The sequence below is a fragment of the Vombatus ursinus genome, unplaced genomic scaffold, assembly GCF_900497805.2.
Source record: "Vombatus ursinus unplaced genomic scaffold, bare-nosed wombat genome assembly UNPS02014831.1, whole genome shotgun sequence".
NCBI classification, from domain to species: domain Eukaryota; kingdom Metazoa; phylum Chordata; class Mammalia; order Diprotodontia; family Vombatidae; genus Vombatus; species Vombatus ursinus.
Window position 1 is genome coordinate 1,423,397 of NW_020954609.1, and position 18,650 is coordinate 1,442,046.

Below are 18,650 nucleotides of genomic sequence, written 5' to 3' on the forward strand. Positions count from 1 at the left end.
CTTTTCTATCAGTTGTTTTATAGGGTTTGAATCTTGGCTTTGACACCTACTAGATTGTAACCTAAGGCAAGGCATCTCTTTTGGTACCTCTTCTATAAAATATTTCCTCTTCTGCAAAATGGGGGCAATATATGTACTACCTACCTTAGATGCTTCACCCTCATAGGTTCCTATGGAGAAGCATGCATGGTGAATAGAGAGCTGGCTTCAGAATTAGGAAGACCTGCATTCAAGTACTGCTTCTGACATATACTGGCTATGTAAACCTGAATAAATTGTTCAACATCCCATTGTCTCTAGATATCTCTAAGACTAAACATTGTGGCACAAGCGCCCATTGTTATTTGTAGAGGGAGGGAGGTGGGCAAGGGAAGAAGCATTTATTAAGCACTTACTACATGCCAGGCACTATGCTAAGTACTTTAACAAATTTTATCTCATTTGGTTCTTACACCTATCCTAGAATATAGGTGCTACAACATCCCTACTTTACAGGTGAGGAGGCTGAATCGGACATAGGTTAAGTGACTTGCCCAGGATCACACTGCTAGCAAGCGTCTGAAGCTGTATTTGAACTCAGATTTTCCTGACTGTAGTCCAAGCACTTTCTTTATTGCATCACCTAGCTACTTCTAGAAGAAATTTTCTAGCAGGGAGTTCCCCATATCACTGGCATCACAAATTTAGTCTAGTCCAAAAAATAACAATGCTGATGATAACCTATTGTTTGCCCTTCGTTTTCAAAGAGGACCAATGACATCACGAGGTGATGTCTTGACTCACACATGAATTGGATTTAAGTAAGGCAGAGTTGCACAAAGTCACCAGCCTCACTCTCTCTTCCAGAGACAAAAGTCAGAGACTGGCAATGGTCTGGGATGCATTTAGGGGTAGGATGACTTTGGTGTCTTCTTTGGCATCCGACCAAGCTCTAAATCCTCCACAGTGCAAGCTTCAGCCACTTCTAATGACTGTTGGAACAAATTGTTCTCATCCATCCATTCCCCTGGGAGAATTCTTCACATGCTTGGGGTAGACATCCCCCTACCTCACCAACAGATTTGAAGCCTATCAGTTACCCTCAACCTGGTTTAACCTGTCTGCTGAGACAGTTTTACTGGGGTGTGGCCGCTGCACATGCTACAGCTTCTTGGAGCCACAGGTGAGAGGTGGGTGAAGGTGGAACAAAAAGTATATGGAGCAACCCTGAAAAGGGCTTGGCACACCCTCACACCAGAGGTGCTAGTCCTACTGAACACCCCATATACCTCTGATGATAACATACCTCAGTGTTGTTGGGAGGACCAACTATGATAGAGTGCTTTGTAAAATAAAATAAATCACTATTCAAATGTTGTTTATTATTGGAATAAAATGAATCAGTAAACAAATAAGTAGAATTTTTTAAAGTCCAGGACTGTTTCACTAGAAAGATTAATACCAGCAGAAAAACCTTCCTCTAAGTTCTCTCCTACACCACTTGAAACTTCCTGGCACCTTTAACCACTGTCTCTTTCTGCCCTCCAACCACAAATAAATAAATACCCAACTCCTTGTGAAGGATACCTGATGCCATTCCTTCCTGCTTCTGCCATCCCCTTTTCTCTTTCATCTTCCATTCCAAGCTCTAGGTACCAACATCTTCCCATTTGCCTCCCAAGATGCTCGGGTCCTCCCAAACATAAAAATGCCTTTGCTTGATCATTTTTCTTCATCTAACTACTATCCTAATTTTTCACTTTCTCCATGAAAAGATGATTTTAAAAGTTGTATATACTCTAATCTACCACTTCCTCATCACCCACCATCTTCTCAGCCCCTTACAATACAGTATCCATCCTTCAAAGGTCACTATAGACTTCCTAATGACCAAACAATTTCCTTTTTCAGTCTTCTCCTCAGACTTCCCTTCAGCATATGACACCATTGACCATTCCCTCTTTCTGGACATCGTCATTTCCCTTGCTTTGTAAGACATCACATTCTCCTGGTTCTCCTACCTCTCTAGACATTCCTTTCCTTTTCAACCTCCTTTTTTTGCTCCTCACCCTTTTCATAACTCCATAAGGTGGCTGTTCTGCAAAGTTCTTTTATTTCCTGATCTCCCTTTCCACTCTGTTCCTTGTCAATCTCATTCACTCACATGGATTCGACAATCACTTCTATAGATACTACTCCCAATTCTAGATCTTTAGTCCTGACATCCCTCCCAGTACCCAGATCCACATTTCCAATTGCCACCCCTTAGGTCACCAACACCCAGATGTACTATCAGCACCTCAAATGTATCATGACCATAAGACCAAGCTTAATCTCTTTTCCCCAAAGCCTGTTTTCTGATTTCACCATTTTTGCAGGGACACTACTATTCACTCAAACTCATATATATGAAATCTTGGCATCATCTTTGGCTTTTTCCTTGTCTGTTATATATAATCAGTTACCAATTCAAGTCAATTCTACCTTAGAAAAACTGACCATATTACGCACCGCACTCCCCTCTCACTCAATCAACTTTTGTGATTCTCTATCACCTCTAGGATCAAATATAAAATCCTCTGTTCAACTTTCAAAGATTTTCACCTAGCCCCATCTTACTTTCCAAACTTCTTACCACCTTACAGACCCCTCCCAACTACTCTTTGATACAGTACCACCAGCCTCCTGACTGTACCTAAAAGAAGACACTCAATTTTTTTGATTCTAAGCATTTTTTCCTGGCTGTTCCCCATGTCTGGAACACTCTCCCCCCTCATCTCTACTTCCTGACTTTCCTGGCTTCCTTCAGGTCTCAGCTAAAATCCCACCTTCTCCAGGAAGCCTTTCCTTAATCCCTTTGAATGCTAGTGATCCCTCAGGTCATTACCTCCAGTTTACCCTGAATATAGTTTGTTTGTACATAGTTATTTGCATATTGTCTCTTCCATTAGACTGTGAGCTCCTGGAGGTCTAGGGATTGTCTTTTGCCTTTGTATGCGCAGTGCATAACATAGTGTCTGGCACACAGTAGACTATAAATGCGACTGATTGACTAATTAAAGGTAATCCAGTTTGACATGCCCAATAGGCAGGTGGTGATGGAGGTTAGGAGAAAGATTAGGGTTGGATATTTGTTTTGCTTGACTATTCTTGTTAGTTAAAAGAGAAAATGAGCTAGTAAATGGTGATAAGATGCCTAAAGAAGGAAGGATGAAAAGAGAAGAAAGGGAGGGAGAAAATTATAGAGGGAGAGGCAGAAAAGAGGAAAGGAGAAAGAGAGGAAAGGAGAGAAGAAAGGCAGTAGAGAAAAGGAAGGGAAGGGGGAAGGGAAAAGGAAAAGAAAGGGGAAAGGAATGGGAAGGGGAACGGAAAAAGAAGAGAAGGCGAAGGGAAAGGGCAGGGAAGGAAAGGAAAGGGAGGGAAGGGAAAGGATAAAATCTGTCTGAAATGGACTTAAATTCCACAGGAAAAATCAGCCCAAGGGGTATGAGAAGCTCTCAAGAATGAAATTCTGAAGACATAAAAAGAACCTAGGGACTTAAAAAAAGACAGAATCCGTGCCCCAAGGTGGGAAACATCAGGACAGGGGTCCGGTCCCTGAACTAGTGGAGGGTGTGGAAACAGGTGACATCTGGCTTACAGGTACAGTTACAAATCATAGATCCAGGGTGGACTGAGGAGGGGACTTGTGCCTAGAGGTGTCAGAGAAGGATGGTTGCGGGCTGGGGCCCTAGCTGTGTACTAACTGAAGAATACGCTTAGAAGCAAGCTCTGACCCCTGAAGCAGAGCAGGGAATCAGTTCTAGACTCTAGCCCAGGCTGAAGTTAGCAGTGAAATAATCATGGCAAGAATCCCAGACAAAAGGGGAGCCTGCAGTTCCACACTCAGGAACTGCAGAGTCTCTCGATGGACTAATAGTGGCTGAATCAGGCAGCAGACTACTGAAATTTATAACTGGGGAAAAGCTGACAGAATTCTTGCTCAGATTCAAACTTGGGTCAGAAAACGGGGAAAACAAGAGCTAGAGAGGTTCACAGGAGGTAAAATGAGCAATTTTGATTGCTTTTGTGTTGTTCAGTTATGTCTGATTCTTTGTGACCCCATTTAGGGTGTTCTTGGCAAAGATCCTGGAGTAGTTTGCCATTTCCTTCTCCACATCATTTTACAGGTGAGGAACTGAGGCTAATAGGTGAAGTGACTTGCCCAGGGTTACCCAGCTAGTAAGTGTCTGAGGCCAGATTTGAACTCAAGAAGATGAGTCTTCCTAACTCCATGACCTGACACTCTATCCACTGGGCCACCTAGCTCCCTGGGCAATTTTGATTACTTAAATTTAAAAAGTTTTTGCACAAACAAGACCAATGTAACTAAAATTAGAAGAGAAGTAAGAAATTGATGGGAAAAAAATCTTTGCAGCAAGTTTCTCTGATAAAGGTTTCATTTCTAAGGTATATAGGGAACTGAGTCAAATTTGTAGAAATAAGAGCCATTCTCTAATTGATAAATGGTCAAAAAATATGAATAGTCACTTTTCAGAGGAAGAAATTAAGGCTATCAATAACCATATGAAAAAATGTTCTAAATTACTAATAATTAGAGAAATATGAATAAAAACATCTTTGGAATACCACCTCACACCCATCAGATTGCCTAAGATGACAAAAAAAGGAAAATGGCAAATGCTGAAGGGGTTGTGGGAAAAACAGGTACACTAATGTACTTTCGGAGGAGCTGCAAACTAGCCGAACCATTCTGGAAAGCAATTTGGATCTATGACCAAGAAGCTACTAAACTGTGCATATCCTTTGATCCAGCAATACTGAGAGTAGGTCTATGCCCAAAGACATCAAAGAAAGAGGAATAGTACAAAGAATATTTATAGTAGCTCTTTGTGTGGTAGCAAAGAATTGGAAACTGAGGAAGTGCCCATCAATTTGGGAATGGCTGAAAAAGTTATGGTAATATAAATGGGGTAGAATATAAGAAATTATGAAAAGAATAATTTCAGAAAAACCTGGGAAGACTTGTATGAGCTAATGCAAAGTGAAGTGAGCAGAACCAGGAGAATAATTCATATAATAGCAACAACAATGTTAAGTCAAACAACTTTGAAACACTTAGCAACTATAACTATGATCAATATAATGACCAACTCCATTTCCAGGAGACTCATGATGAAACGTGCTACCTACCTTGAGATAGAGAGTTCATGGACTCAGTGCAGATTGAAGTTTACTTTCTTTTTTTAATTTGGTTTGGTTTGGACATGGCTAATGTAGATATTTGTTTTGATTGACTACATATTTGTAATGGGCTTTGTTTTGGGTTGATTTTGCTTTCTCAGTAGGGGTAGGAAGGGGAGGTAAGAGGGAGAGAATTTGGGCTTGAAAATAAAATTGAATTGTAAAAAGACATAAAGAAAAATGATTTTGATGAAGAGGCAAGAGAGAGTTGTCTAAAGAGACTGATATGGATACACAGAGAACTCATTGACCAATTTAGATTTTTAAAAGATATAAACATGATGGAATCAAGAATAGGTAATGGTAGATGAATAAAAAACAAAGGCATGACATAGTTCTGTAAAAATAATATCAGAAATGTTAAAACTCAGAATCAGCAGAGACTAAGGACACAAAAAAGTGTGAGTTTTTTTGTTTGTTTAAAGATGTATTGAGGAAAAGAATTGCTTTATAGCATACATATATATGTTAGCTATGGCATATAACAAATCACAATTTAAAGAGTTGACACAAAGAATGCCATCAGGAAAATGGGTGATTGAAAAATATGGATTGGTCACATGACAAGAGTGAGTTGCAAGGCGCAGCTAGGTGGCACAGTGGATAGAGCACCAGCCCTGAAGTCAGGAGCACCTGAGTTCAAATCCGGCCTCAGACCAAACACTTGACACATACTAGCTGTGTGACCTTGGGCAAGTCACTTAACCCCAATTGCCTTACCAAAAAAAAAGAAAAAGAGTGAGGTGTACAGCCCAAGTGCTCTTCTGATATCCTTATGACATTAGAAGGAAGAAAGGAAGGAAGACCCCTAGAATTTCAAATGACCCTCCCATGGCATTCTTATGGGAGGACATAGACAAGAGTTGCACAGGATTGGCAGGTAGAGATGGGTTGTGATCAGTATCATTGTGTAATAGGAACTTGAGAACTGACTGGCATTCTTGGATTTGTAGTTTGGCAATATAGATATTCCCTTTTGTTTCTGAGAGTGATTTGAACTGTTGTGATTTTTGAGCCAGAAGGCAAACTTGAGTCATAGCTGTGAGTTTTTAAAAAAAGATACACATAGGAGACTAGCTAAGATGGCAAATTAGAAGGAAGGAAAACAACCAAGTTCTCCTCAATGAGCATTTAGTGGTGCACATCTTCTGCCTAATCTCCATCCCCCTGAGGAAAGAGAAGTGAGGCAGAGCTTTCCATGAAGGAGCATCCAGTGGGAAGAGAAGAGGAGAAATAGGGACCTTTTATCTCACAATATGACTTCCATCTTGTGTTGTACGCATCTCACTAGGAAGAGGAGTGGCATCTTCTACTCACTTCATGATTAACAAATTCCCACCTGGTCATGCCCTACACATCTCAGTGATTCTGAAACTCTGAGGGTCATCATCTAAACCCCATTCCCCATCCCCCACTACTCAATTCCTTATTTCCATCCTCCTCAAAACACCCACCCCAAAGTTCCAACCAAACGCTATTCACCCCTTCTACTTGCCCTTTAGAATACCTATTCCATAGACAACAAACTTCTCTTCATCCTAAACCTTTTCCTCTCCCTGTCCTTCCATCTTCTGGTTTTCACTGAGATCTGGCTCCTCTAAGATGACACAGCCTCCTTGGTCACCCTTTCTAGCACTGGGTTCACTTTCACTCATTCCCTTCCACTCACTGGTCAAGGCTGGGAAATTGGAATAGTTCTTGATCTTTACTACCACTGCCAGGTTCTCCCCCTACCACCATCACTCAGTAACCTCTCCTCCTTTGAGTTCCATACAATCTAAATCTTCCACCTAATCAAAATCCTGGCAGCTGTTATCTACCCACCTCCAAAACACTTACTTCCTTTCCAAATGAATTCACTACCTTGTTCACAGTCTTTCTTTCCTCCCCTAAATCCTGCCCTCATACTAGGGGACTTCAACATACAAATTGATACTATCTTAAACCCCCTAACATCCCAGTTCCTCAACCTACTGCTTTCCCATCTCTAACCTTGCTTTTGTCCACACCTTGACCTCAGTTGCTGCCACAGTTCAAGTTCATGCAAGAGTTATCAACCACTACTATAAAGGACTGGAGATATTGGATGATGAAATTCCAGAAGGTAAAAGGTATAAGCTTACAACCAAGAATAACTTATTCAGCAAAACTAAATATAATCCTAAAAGGGGTGGGGTGGTGGTGGCAGAATGTGGAATGGATCTTTAATGAAATAGAAGACTTCCAAGCATTCATGATAAAAAGACCAGAACTAGGGAGAAACTTTGAAACACAGACAAAAGAGTCAAGAGAAGAATAAAAAGGCAAACATGAGCAAGCAATAATAAGGTACTAAACAAAGATGAACTGTTTACATTTTAATATGGGAAGATGATATGAGTCTCCTAAGAACCCTATCATCATCAGAAGACATAAAAGGAGTCTAAAAATATGAGGAAAGGTTCTGGGAGTGTTTTTTAATGTTTTATTCATCTTTAAAAGAAAAAAGGAAAGGAAAAGGAATATGCTGGGTGGGGGGGGAGAGGAGATGAAAAGTAGGGGAAATTACCTCACATAATTTGGATGTGCAAGCAGAAGACTATACACAAAAGGAGGAAGGGGTGGGGTGAGTGGGTGACACTTGAACCTCACTTTTATCTAAACTGGTCAAGGAGGAAAAAATACACATATACACAGTTGAGTAAAAATTCATTTCATTTAACAAGGAAATGGGGTGGAAAGGGGAGGAAGAGAGTGATAAGAGAAAGAGTGGATTAAGGGAAGGATTAGTCCTAGGTCAAATAAACTCTAACCATGGAGGGCAGGTAAAGAAGAGGGGTTTAGAAGGAAAGAAAGGATAAGAACCTGTGAACAGGCTCTGGTCAATCACAAGAGAAGAGGGATAAGAGCAGAAGGAAATTGCATGAAATCTAGAGCATTGGTGCTAAATGCACTCCTCTCTCACCATGCTCATCTATTTTTTTAATGATTGATATTTTCTGTTTCTTATGTCAACACAGTTATTGCATGTATCCTTTTCCAACCCCATCCCTGAGAGCCATCCCACATAACAAATAGTATTTTTTGAAGAGGAAAAAAGGAGTCAGAACAACTGACCACTACATTGAAAAGGTCCAAAAACATGTGTAGTATGTAACACCTGTGGACCTCCTGCCTCCACAAAGGGGTAGGTTGGGGGTGTCTTCCCATATCTTTTTATTCGAATCCAATTTGATCTTTTTTTTTTTGCTAGGCAATGGGGTTAAGTGACTTGCCCAGGGTCACACAGCTAGTAAGTGTTGTGTGTTATGAGGCCGGATTTGAACTCAGGTCCTTCTGAATCCAGGACTGGTGCTCTGTCCACTGCACTACCTAGCTGCCCCCCATTTGATCTTTATAATTTTGTTACACTCACTTTTTTTTTTTTTAGTGAGGCAATTGGGGTTAAGTGATTTGCCCAAGGTCACACAGCTAGTATGTGTCAAGTGTTTGGTCTGAGGCCGGATTTGAACTCAGGTGCTCCTGACTTCAGGGCTGGTGCTCTATCCACTGCGCCACCTAGCTGCCCCCACACTCACTTTTGATTTTTTGGTATGTTGTTGTTCTCTCCATTTGTATTGTCATTATCATGTAGATTGTTTTCTTGGTTATTCTTATCTCACAGTACATCAGTTCATATAGATCTTTCCACACTCTCTGTATTCATCATACACATAATTTCTTATAGCACAGTAATATTACATTACATTCACATACCACAATTTATCTAGACATTCCTCAATTGAAAGGCAACTACTTTGTTTCTAATTATCAGCTCATATAAAGCGCTACTATAAATACTTTGGCATATTTGAGCACTTCTTTCTTATTGATTGCTGCTTTGGGCTATAAGCTCAGTAATGAAGTCTTTGGTTCAAAGGGTCTGGACATTTTAGTCACTTGATTTGTATAATTCCACATTGCTTTCTGAAATAGTTGTACCACTTCACAGGTCTACCAACAATGTATTAGTGTGCCTATCTTTCCATAACCCCTCCAACATTGACTGTTGCCATTTTTTGTCATTTTCCACCCAATTTGCAGGGTGTGAGGTGAAACCTCAGGGATGTTTTGATTTGCATTTCTCTTATTATTAGTGATTTGGAGAATTTTTTTCATGTGGTTGTCAATATTTTGCAGTTCTTTTGAGAACTTGTTAGGAAATGGCTATAATAAATATATTTATTTATTAATTGTGTATATGTCTTGGATATCCAAACCAAATTTATCAGAGAAATTTGATATAGATATTTTCCCCATTCAACCACTTCCCTTCTTATTCCATATGCATTAATGTTGTTTGTGCAGAAGCTTCTTAAAAAAAGAGGGAAGAGAGAGCTCTGATCAAATGCCAACCAGTAACAAGTGCTGTTAGATACTCTTTGCCCTTTTTTATAGATTTCCTATATCCTGACTTTGTTCCATATATAAAGAAAACTAGGGTTAGTCATGAAGGCTTGTATTGTAGGGGATGTTGAGAAAAGAAAAATGGAAGAAGCCAGTTAGAAATACACGAAATGTAAATTAATACAGAAAGTCAAACTTTTACTTAAATGTTAGGAATTTTCTTAATTGGGGACTCTAAGCTATTGTGAGTGTACTAAGAACTTTTCATCTGATATAAATGCCACAGAATAGCAGAGAAAGGAACTAGGTGGACCTAATTGTATTATATTGCCCTAAAAGCTGGCTAAATGTTACAGGAGACTGATTGAATATCCAAAGAGGAGAGGAACAGAGAAGAGAAGTAGTGACCAAAGGAAAAAATCACACCCAGGGCAGCTAGGTGGTGCAGTGGATAGAGCACCGGCCCTGGAGTCAGGAGAACCTGAGTTCAAATCCAGCCTCAAACACATAACACACTCACTAGCTGTGTGACTTTGGGCAAGTCACTTAACCCCAATTGCCTCACCAAAAAAAAAAAAAGAGAGAGAGAAAAGAAAAGAAAAAACCATACTCTAAGTCACCCTCCCAGGGAGGAGATAGGCAAAGCCTGGGAAAGATTCAAGTTTCCCTCTTTTCAAAGGGAGGGAGCAGAAAGGGTTGAGCGCCAACTTGCCAACTCTATCCTGCACAACGACCAATCACTGGTGTTACAATCATAAGAATCAGAGAGATTACATTTTAATTTGATTGAGTATTGGTAAAAAGAGGAAGATCAAAGAAAGTAGAGGACCATTGCTTAAGGTGGGTAGGATGGTGAACAATGACTTTGCTTTTGTTTTCTCTGCCAAGGAGAATGACCTTTGCACTGGGAATGACAGAACAAAAATGGCTTAATGGGTAGGTCTAACTCAAGATAAATAAGGAGCTAATTGCCCTTGATAAATTCAAGTCACTAGGTCCAGATAAAATACAGCCAAAGGAACTAGAGAATGTACAGTCACTGGTCAGGAAACTTCGAAAGATCGTGAAGAATGGGAGAAGGTCCTGTAAAAGACAAAATGTTGTTCTGATATTCCACAAAGGGAATAGAGAGGTGTCTGCAAATCACTATGGCTTTCACTCCTGGCAAAATTCAAGAGTGTATTACAAAAGGGATGGTTAGTGAACAGCTAGAAAAGGAAATGGCAATCATAGGGTCATAGACTTAGAGCTGGAAGGGGCCTGAGAGGTCATCAAATCCAACCCTCTCATTTTCAGACAAAGAAATTGAAACCCAGAGAAAAGGAGATGATATGGTCAAGGGGGTCGGGCCAGTCTAGAAACCCAGAACCTCTGATTCCAAATCCAGCACTCTTTCCAGTCCACCACCACCACCATCACGAGCCCCACCAATAGTTGTATCCAGTTGAATCCAATTCAACAAGCATTCATTAAGTTCCTATGCGCAAGGCACTGGGGATACAAAGACCGCCCCCCCCCAAAAAATCCCCGTATATTGAGGAACTCAGAGAATCATAGAATTTGAGAATTGGGAGGGGACCAAGCTCTTACCTGAAATCCCCTCATCCCGTTGCTAACTCCTTCTCTCTCCCCCCTGATTGCCCCAAACTCCTCCAAAGCTTTCCTATAGACAGGGAAAGAATTGGACTTTCCACAGACTCCACTTTCCATGGCAGTTCTGTTTGGTTTCATCTCCACAGAATAAAGTATCTGCCTGTGGCACCCCCCAGGGTCCTCCAGCTTCCTTTGGTGTGTTATCTTCCCTCATTAAAGCGCCTTGATGACAGGGACTGCCTTTCTTTTTCTTATTTATAACCCCAATGCTCAGCAAAGTGTGTGGCACATAGTAGGCACTTAATAAATGTTTACTGTATTGTATTCCAAGTGGGAGCAGGGAATGAGTCAGTCCAGATCTTTCTCAAAACAAAGATAAAGCCATCAGACAAATTTCGAACATCAAAGTCATTTTGTTACTAGATAAATGAGCAATGTCTACAAGGGTCCAAAACAAAAGTCTCAGACCAAAGCCATTCCTTCACACTTAGCAAAGGCTTCAGGATTCTCTGGGGGAAAAAAACCTTCATTTGAATAAATAAGTGGATAAATAAACTTTGAAGTCTGAAAATAGAAAAGGCCAAGAGATTTCCCAGCCCAGTGAAATAGGGAGCAAGCAAATGAGCATTTCCAGGGACTGGCCTTCATCACTGTCTCCAGAAATTCATCTTCTTGCAAGATCACATCAACTTGAACACTCTCATCTCCTGGGTACCCCCTCACCCCTGGGGACTCTCCCTAGCTCCCTCCCTCTGACTGGAGAAGGGGGAGGGGGGACCTCAGAGCTCCTCCCAGGTCTTCTATTTGAGGAAAGGTCCAGGGCAGCCACTTCATCATTTCCCACCCAGCTGCAGGACTCCATCATGTCCCTCTGCCTTTTCAGCTTCTTTAAATGTCTTGTCTTTCTCAATTTGTCCAATTTTAGACAATGTGCTCACCTAACAATGCCTTTAAAAAACAACCACATCTTATTTCTCTAGAACTTAATCTGAACATGGATCAGTTCATTGGTTTATCACTGTTCCCCCTGCTCCAACTCACTCCTTGGTTTTCTTGGAGAAAACAGGCTTGGCTATGAGTCAGGTTAGATGTCAGCCTTCATTTGACGCATGAGGACTGCTGGGTTCTGATCCTGGTTGTGCTATTTATGCCCCACTTGGCCTTGGATAAGTCACCTTGCCCCTGTGGGCCTCAGGTCCTCAGAGTTGTAAAGGATCTCAGGGACATTGTGACCTCATCTACATAAACAAGTATTCCCTCTGCAAACATCCAATTGTACTTTCTGCTTATCCAACCTGTGCTCCCTCTTTTCCAGTCCAAAGGCCATTCAAAACCACCAAAGATGCTCAAGGAGTATCCCAATGGCCCACTTGAAGCAGTGGCAGCCAGAGCCACTCTTGTTGTTTTTCCCACTACAAGTGGTTTTATAGCTCATTGCTATCTTTGAGCTTTCCTCATTAAATCAGCTCACTTGGTGATCCCAATACTCTTAAAGGACTGGGCCAGGCTTTGAGTTTTATTTCTTGATTTTTCTTGATATCTTTTGTTCTTACATCACCTAGATATCTTCCCCCCCTTTCCTGTATTCCTCCCCCACTCTCAAGGAGCCATCCCTTAATAACAAATATTAAAAAAAAATTCCCCAAAACCAATCAACATGTCAAAAATAATCTGAAGTTAGATGCAGTGTTCCATACTGGCTTCACACATGAATGAACATCTTCTCCAGTTTTTCTTTGGGCCAACTTTGTTCTTTGGGTCATGCTTTTGTATTCAGCTTGCCCTGTTACCTGTTCTATATTCTATCTCCTGTCTATTTTAATAAATGTTTAGCACGGTGCCTAACACAGAGTAGATGCTTAGAAAATGTTTATTGAATTGAATTTTTAAAATCTAATTCATTCAAAGAATTTCCTGTATGTTTTATCAGCCTTTTTAGACAACTCCTTCACTTTCTTCCTTGTCAGAATTATTTTTCTTTATGTCTTTAGAATTTCATTCTTGAGAGCTTCCCATTCCTTCTGGCATAACTTACCCTAGAGAATCGTAGTCTATGACATCATGCCCATCTTTTCTCTGGACCCACTAGAAATTTGCTCTCCCCAAACGGAAGGTGCATGACAAATTCTGCCTACTTTCCTCATGTGGAAAATGAGGGGTTAGTTCTAGTTGAATGATTCTTAAAGTCCTTTCCAGCCTTAAAATCTATGACCTTCTGAATGTAAACTTATACAACACAAGACATCCTTCTAGTGGTGGAAAAAGTTAACTAAAAAGTCAATACAGATTTGAAAAAACAAGTTAATGAAGAAACAATCATCTGGTTTTCCCCAGTTCTGTTTTCCACTTAAAGTAAGGGGTTTTGCATAACAATATCGAAGATAGGTTGCCAGAGATGCACAGAAATAGGCATTTGCATATTATTAATTGTGACAGGTACATGAAGAAGTATCATCAAGGAGATAAGAGGAGTAAAAGGTATCATCAAAGAGGCATATGACCAGAAAATAAAGAGGGATAACAGACAGGTGGGCTTCTACCTCTAAAATGCTTCGAATCTCTCCCACTCTGTGTTGGGTGGAAGTTTTGTGGAGGTTTTATGAGAGGACATGCTCAAGAAGTCCACAGCATGAGTAGGTGTGCATGGTGGGGCTCTGCACCATTGGACGGAGTAGCCACCACCAATAATGTGGATGGACACCAAACCATTTCGGTGCTGAAGAATGAACACGTATTATCAGACATACCTTTATAGCATCAATGAAGCCCTAAGAAAATACCAAACCCTGTTAGTTCAGATGGAAAGGTCCTAAACAGGATTGGGAAAATCCCCACTGACTTTGCACTCAAGAGCCAACATCCTTCAATCTCAGTTTTCCTCCACTATAAAATAAGGGAGCTAGACACAATAATTTCCAAGAGACCAACTAGTTCAAAAATCCTATAATGCTAGAAAAACCAGGAAAGTCGAGCCTGGAGATGAGATGACACTGGAGGACATGAGAGCTGCCTTCCAGTATCTAAATGGCTGTCAAGTGGAATAAGCACTAGCTTTGTTCTGCTTGATCCCAGGATAGACTGCAGTGACTAAGTTCTAGACGAAAACTTCAGCTCCATGTGAAGAGAAGCTTACTAACAATGAGAGCTGCTCTAAAGTGAAGAGTGGTGGCTTCCCACTCCCAGGAGGGTTTGAAGCAAAAAACGCTTGGCCATTTGTTGCAGATGGTGTAGTCAGATTGCTTGTACAAGCCCAGGTTGGACTAAATAGACTAGGAGCTCTCTTCCAACTTGGAGAGCCTGAGATTCTGGGATGGCAATTAACTTCACTCTTGGACAGCCTAGCCCGACATAGATCACTGTCAGCCCCGCTGTGTGATGAGAGCTTTCGGTCCTTCCTTACCTTCTCCACATCCTGAGTGATCTAAGTCATTTTATTGAGTCCTTAGTAATTAAACCCGTTGGGTGAATCTGGGGTTCATGTGCAATCTTTGGGTCTCTCTCACACTCTGTCTGTGTGGTTGGACAAAGACTACCCCCACTCACATGGTATAGATATGAAGAGAAGCGGTTAGCATTGCAGATCTCCACCATCCCCCTCGGAGCCAGGAAAAGGAAATGGTTCTCAAACATGTCAGCTTTCATCTGAACAAACAATCAGGAGCTACTAAAGGGTCCCTTCTAAGGGCAGTCAGGAGACGGGGCCCCCAGGCACTGGGAAAGGAGGGGAGAGGGAAAGAAACTCCCAGGCAGCTTCAGGTGCAGTTGCCTAGAAATATGTGTATAAGCAACAAGACCTCAGGGCCGCTAAATGTCTCATCTGCCTCACAAGGAGCACTCCATAGACTTTGTGGGCCTCAATCAAAGACCCAGGTTGTTTCTAGGTCCACCCTTTGAAGTATTCTGTAAATGTGAGTTATCATTATTGTTTTTCCAGTCAACTGGTGCAGAGGGTCAATTCAACTAGATTTGTTGGCATCCAGTAAAAAAAAAAGCCCCTCCCTTCAATCCCCAAGCTCCCCCTCCCCAACCTCAGCATATTCAATGAATCACTTTGCATTATAATTGCATAGGTGACAGCCTCAATCCTGGGGCTCCGGGGAGTGAGAAAGGCTGGGACCTTTGAAACAGATTTATCCAGGAGGTCAGCCCCCGGCCAAAATAAACCACCCTGTCCTGATAGCTATTTCTAGGTAACTCCCTGGAGGGAAGTTATAGCAGTTATTGTTCACATGGGAAAAATGTGGAGTGGAAATCAAGTCTCTGAAAGCTGGCATGAAACTGCAGGCCCTGGGATTTCAGTTCAAAGTGACCAGGTCATGGCACTGACAAAGCCTTGCTGGACTGGTCAGAAGGTATGTGTGATCCTAAGAGCTTGTTTTTTATTGCCTTCTACAGGCAAAGTCGACAGTAACTCATTTCGCCAGGACATCGAGGTGGGGAATAGGGATTGAGAAGAAATGCTGAGGACAACTTGATTAATGACCTAATTAGAAACATAATCATTTAAATCAGGGATTCTTAAACTGGGGGCCATGAATTTATTAGAAAGGGAGAGAGAGAGAGAGAGAGAGAGAGAGAGAGAGAGAGAGAGAGATACAGAGAAAGAGAGGGAGAGATACAAAAAAAGAGAGGGGGAGAGAGAGACAGAGAGAGGGAGAGAGAGATACAGAGAAAGAGAGAGAGAGTAAGAGACACAAAGAAAGAGGAGAGACAGAGAAAGAGAGGGAGAGATAAAGGGAGGGAGGGAGAGAGAGAAAAAAAGAGAGAAGGAGAGATAGAGAAATACAGATACAGAGAGAGAGGGGGAAAGACAGAAAGATACAGAGAGAGAGAGAGAGGTAACTGTATTTCAATACAATTTGGTTTTCTTCGTAATCTTATGGATTTTACTTTATGCATTTAAAAGCTTTATTTGGAGGAGTGTATAGGACTTCACTGGACTGCCCAAGGGGTCTATGACACAAAAAGACTAAGAACCCCTGATTTAGATGGAAAATTTTCACAAGCCAAGCTCTGCTATTTCCTAGCTGAGTAATCTTCAGCAAGTGACTTCAGTTCTCTGCACCTCAGTTTTCTCTCTGGTAAAATGAAAGGTTGGATTAGCTGACCTCCTAACTGCCCTCCAGCCCTATACCCTGAATTCACAGAGCATCTTCCAGCCTCCTTTGAGTGGTCATAGCAAGGGAAGGAGGAAGTGCATAATTTCTGCAGGGCTAAACCCCTGAGGACATTGCCTGTAGAAGATATTAGAGAAAGCTCTGGAGCGGTAAGGACTGAAGCATTATGAAGCTTACTGTCATTAGCAATTTAAAACATTTTTTAAAGACCACATACATGGAAAACCTGCCTTGACACACCCGCAAAAATGCATTCCCATGCAGCAAAAGGCACTATTGAGAATGAAATGGGTTTGGACCCTTGCCTCAAACTGGATTTTTGTGCCTTCTGTGTGCTCATAATCATTTCTGATATTCATATGCAGCCTTAACGTTTGCAAAAAGCTTGACGTGGATGGTCTCCCGTAACTTTCATGGCAGCCTTAGGAGATAGTAGGCTCTACCAGCATCATTATCCCCATTTTACAGATGCTGAAACTGAGGCTAAGAGAGGTTCAGGTCCTATCAATAGGAAGACTGGGCAGCAGAGCCTTTTCCATTGTACACCTGCTGCTTCCCTTTAGGGCAGCGACCACATGCATCAATTTCACTTTCTGAAGCTATGAAACTCCCAGCCAGGCCCCTGACCTGACATTCCCTAACAACCACCACCACAACAACCACTCAAGCAGCAGCCAAAGTAGCAACAACAACAAACAACAACAGACACTGTTTAGCCATTTCAACCGGCTACAGAGAGAGCACATGGAGTGAGGCATAGGAGGCAAATGGGCACCTAGCCCATCTTGAACTTCCCGAGCTACCTCTGCCAAGCCAGTCGCCAGCCCTCACTTTGGCACTCCTGCCAGGGACCAATGATGGCTCCACAGGCTCACCCAGGAAGGGCTGCTTTTTGCCTCTTCCAGAAACCGGGGGACCTCAGGCCCCAGGAGAAGGGCAACAGAAATTGGGGTGTGGCTTTTACCTAAACTGTTGCATAGCAGCCCAACTGGCCAGCAAGAGGCTAGGAAGAGTCGTGCAACCTCCCTCGGCCTGGCTGGGCATTGGGAAATGGCCTGACCCTTCATTCTCAGGCTTCTGGACCTTCTTTTCCCCAGCCAGGAGTCCCTTGAAGAAGCAGCCATGTCCCCTGCTGAAACCCTCCCAAACTGAAAACCCGACAAATGAGTTAGACGAGGCTACTTACATATCTCTTGAGCTTCCTTTCAGGGGGCGACTTGATGAGCCAGCCGGTGCAAACCACATCGCCAGTGCTCATTGTCTTCACCTTGTCCTCTTGTCCTCCAAGTGGCCAGCCTCTGGCCTCCAGACTCAGCCTCCAGCCTCCAGCCTCCACTCCCTCGCTCACTGGAGGGGGGGGGGGGGGAGGAGGAAGAGGAGGAGCAGGACTAGGGCGAGGAGGAGGGAGATGAGGAGCAGGAGCAGGACTAGGGCGAGGAGGAGGGTGACGACAAGGAGGAGGAGCAGGAGCAGGAGGAGGACGAGAAGGAGGAGGAGAGCCTGCGTGCGGGGCCGTGTGCCTCTGCTCCTGCTAATTTGAAACTAGCAGCAGTGCACAGCTTCCTACAGCTGTCCTCCAGGCCGGCTGCTGCTCAGGTTGCCACTGGGTTTGTTGTTGCCACCAGAAGGAAGTCGTGACATTGCTCAGAGAGCCAGGCAGCCCCAGACTGCCCTCCCACCAGAGGCGCAGCATGCTGCGAGCCCCGCCAGCCGCCAGCCTCCAGCTGCCAGCATCAGCCGCCTGCAGCTGCCGCCGCTGCCGCCGCTGCCGCCGCCGCTGGCTGGGTTGGGCTGGGCCCGGAGGCCAGGCGGGGCGGGGGGCGGTGATGAAGGGGAAGGGGAAGGGGGTGGCCAGCCCCCCAGCCCCAGAGCACTGGGGAGCCGGGCCGGCCAAGGCCGCAAACTCATCTGGCCCCAGCCCAGCCTCCTTAGTCACTGGCCCTCGGGGAGCTGTTCAGGAGTGTTTGTTGTGGAAGAAGAACAGGGAAAGAGATCAGGCCCAGGGCAGAAAGGAAAAAAGCCTAGATCACCAGATAGACCAGAACAAGACAGCCGCTGCCTCCTTCCTCCCTCCATCCCTCCCTGCCTGCCTGCCTGCCTGCCTCCCTCCCTCCCTCGACTTTCGCTGCCTCCCTTCCTCCTCCCTCCCTCTTTCACTGCCTGTCTGCCTCTCTCCCTCTGTCTTTCCTTGCCTGCCTCCCTCTTTCTGCCTCGCTCCCTTTCTGCCTCCCTCCCTGCCTCCCTCTTTCCTTCCCTCCCTGCCTACCTGTCTGCCTCCCTCCTTCTTTCCTCGTCTGCTTCTCTCCCTCTCTTTCTGCCTCCCTCCCTGCCTGCCTGCCAGGATGAAGGTGG

The 18,650-nt window shown here is 43.2% G+C and overlaps 1 protein-coding gene across 3 annotated transcripts in view; it reads right to left on the reverse strand.

Moving 5' to 3' along the window:
- The window catches only part of GAB3 (GRB2 associated binding protein 3), a 161,211-nt gene extending 143,574 nt beyond the window's left edge, over window positions 1–17,637 (reverse strand). For all 3 annotated transcript variants that reach the window (XM_027838952.1, XM_027838951.1, XM_027838953.1), the window contains exon 1: window positions 17,485–17,637. In XM_027838952.1, the coding sequence (XP_027694753.1) occupies window positions 17,485–17,556 (72 nt within the window). In that variant the 5' untranslated portion in view covers window positions 17,557–17,637. The remainder of the gene's footprint in view (window positions 1–17,484) is intronic.
- Between the last annotated feature and the right edge of the window lie 1,013 nt (window positions 17,638–18,650).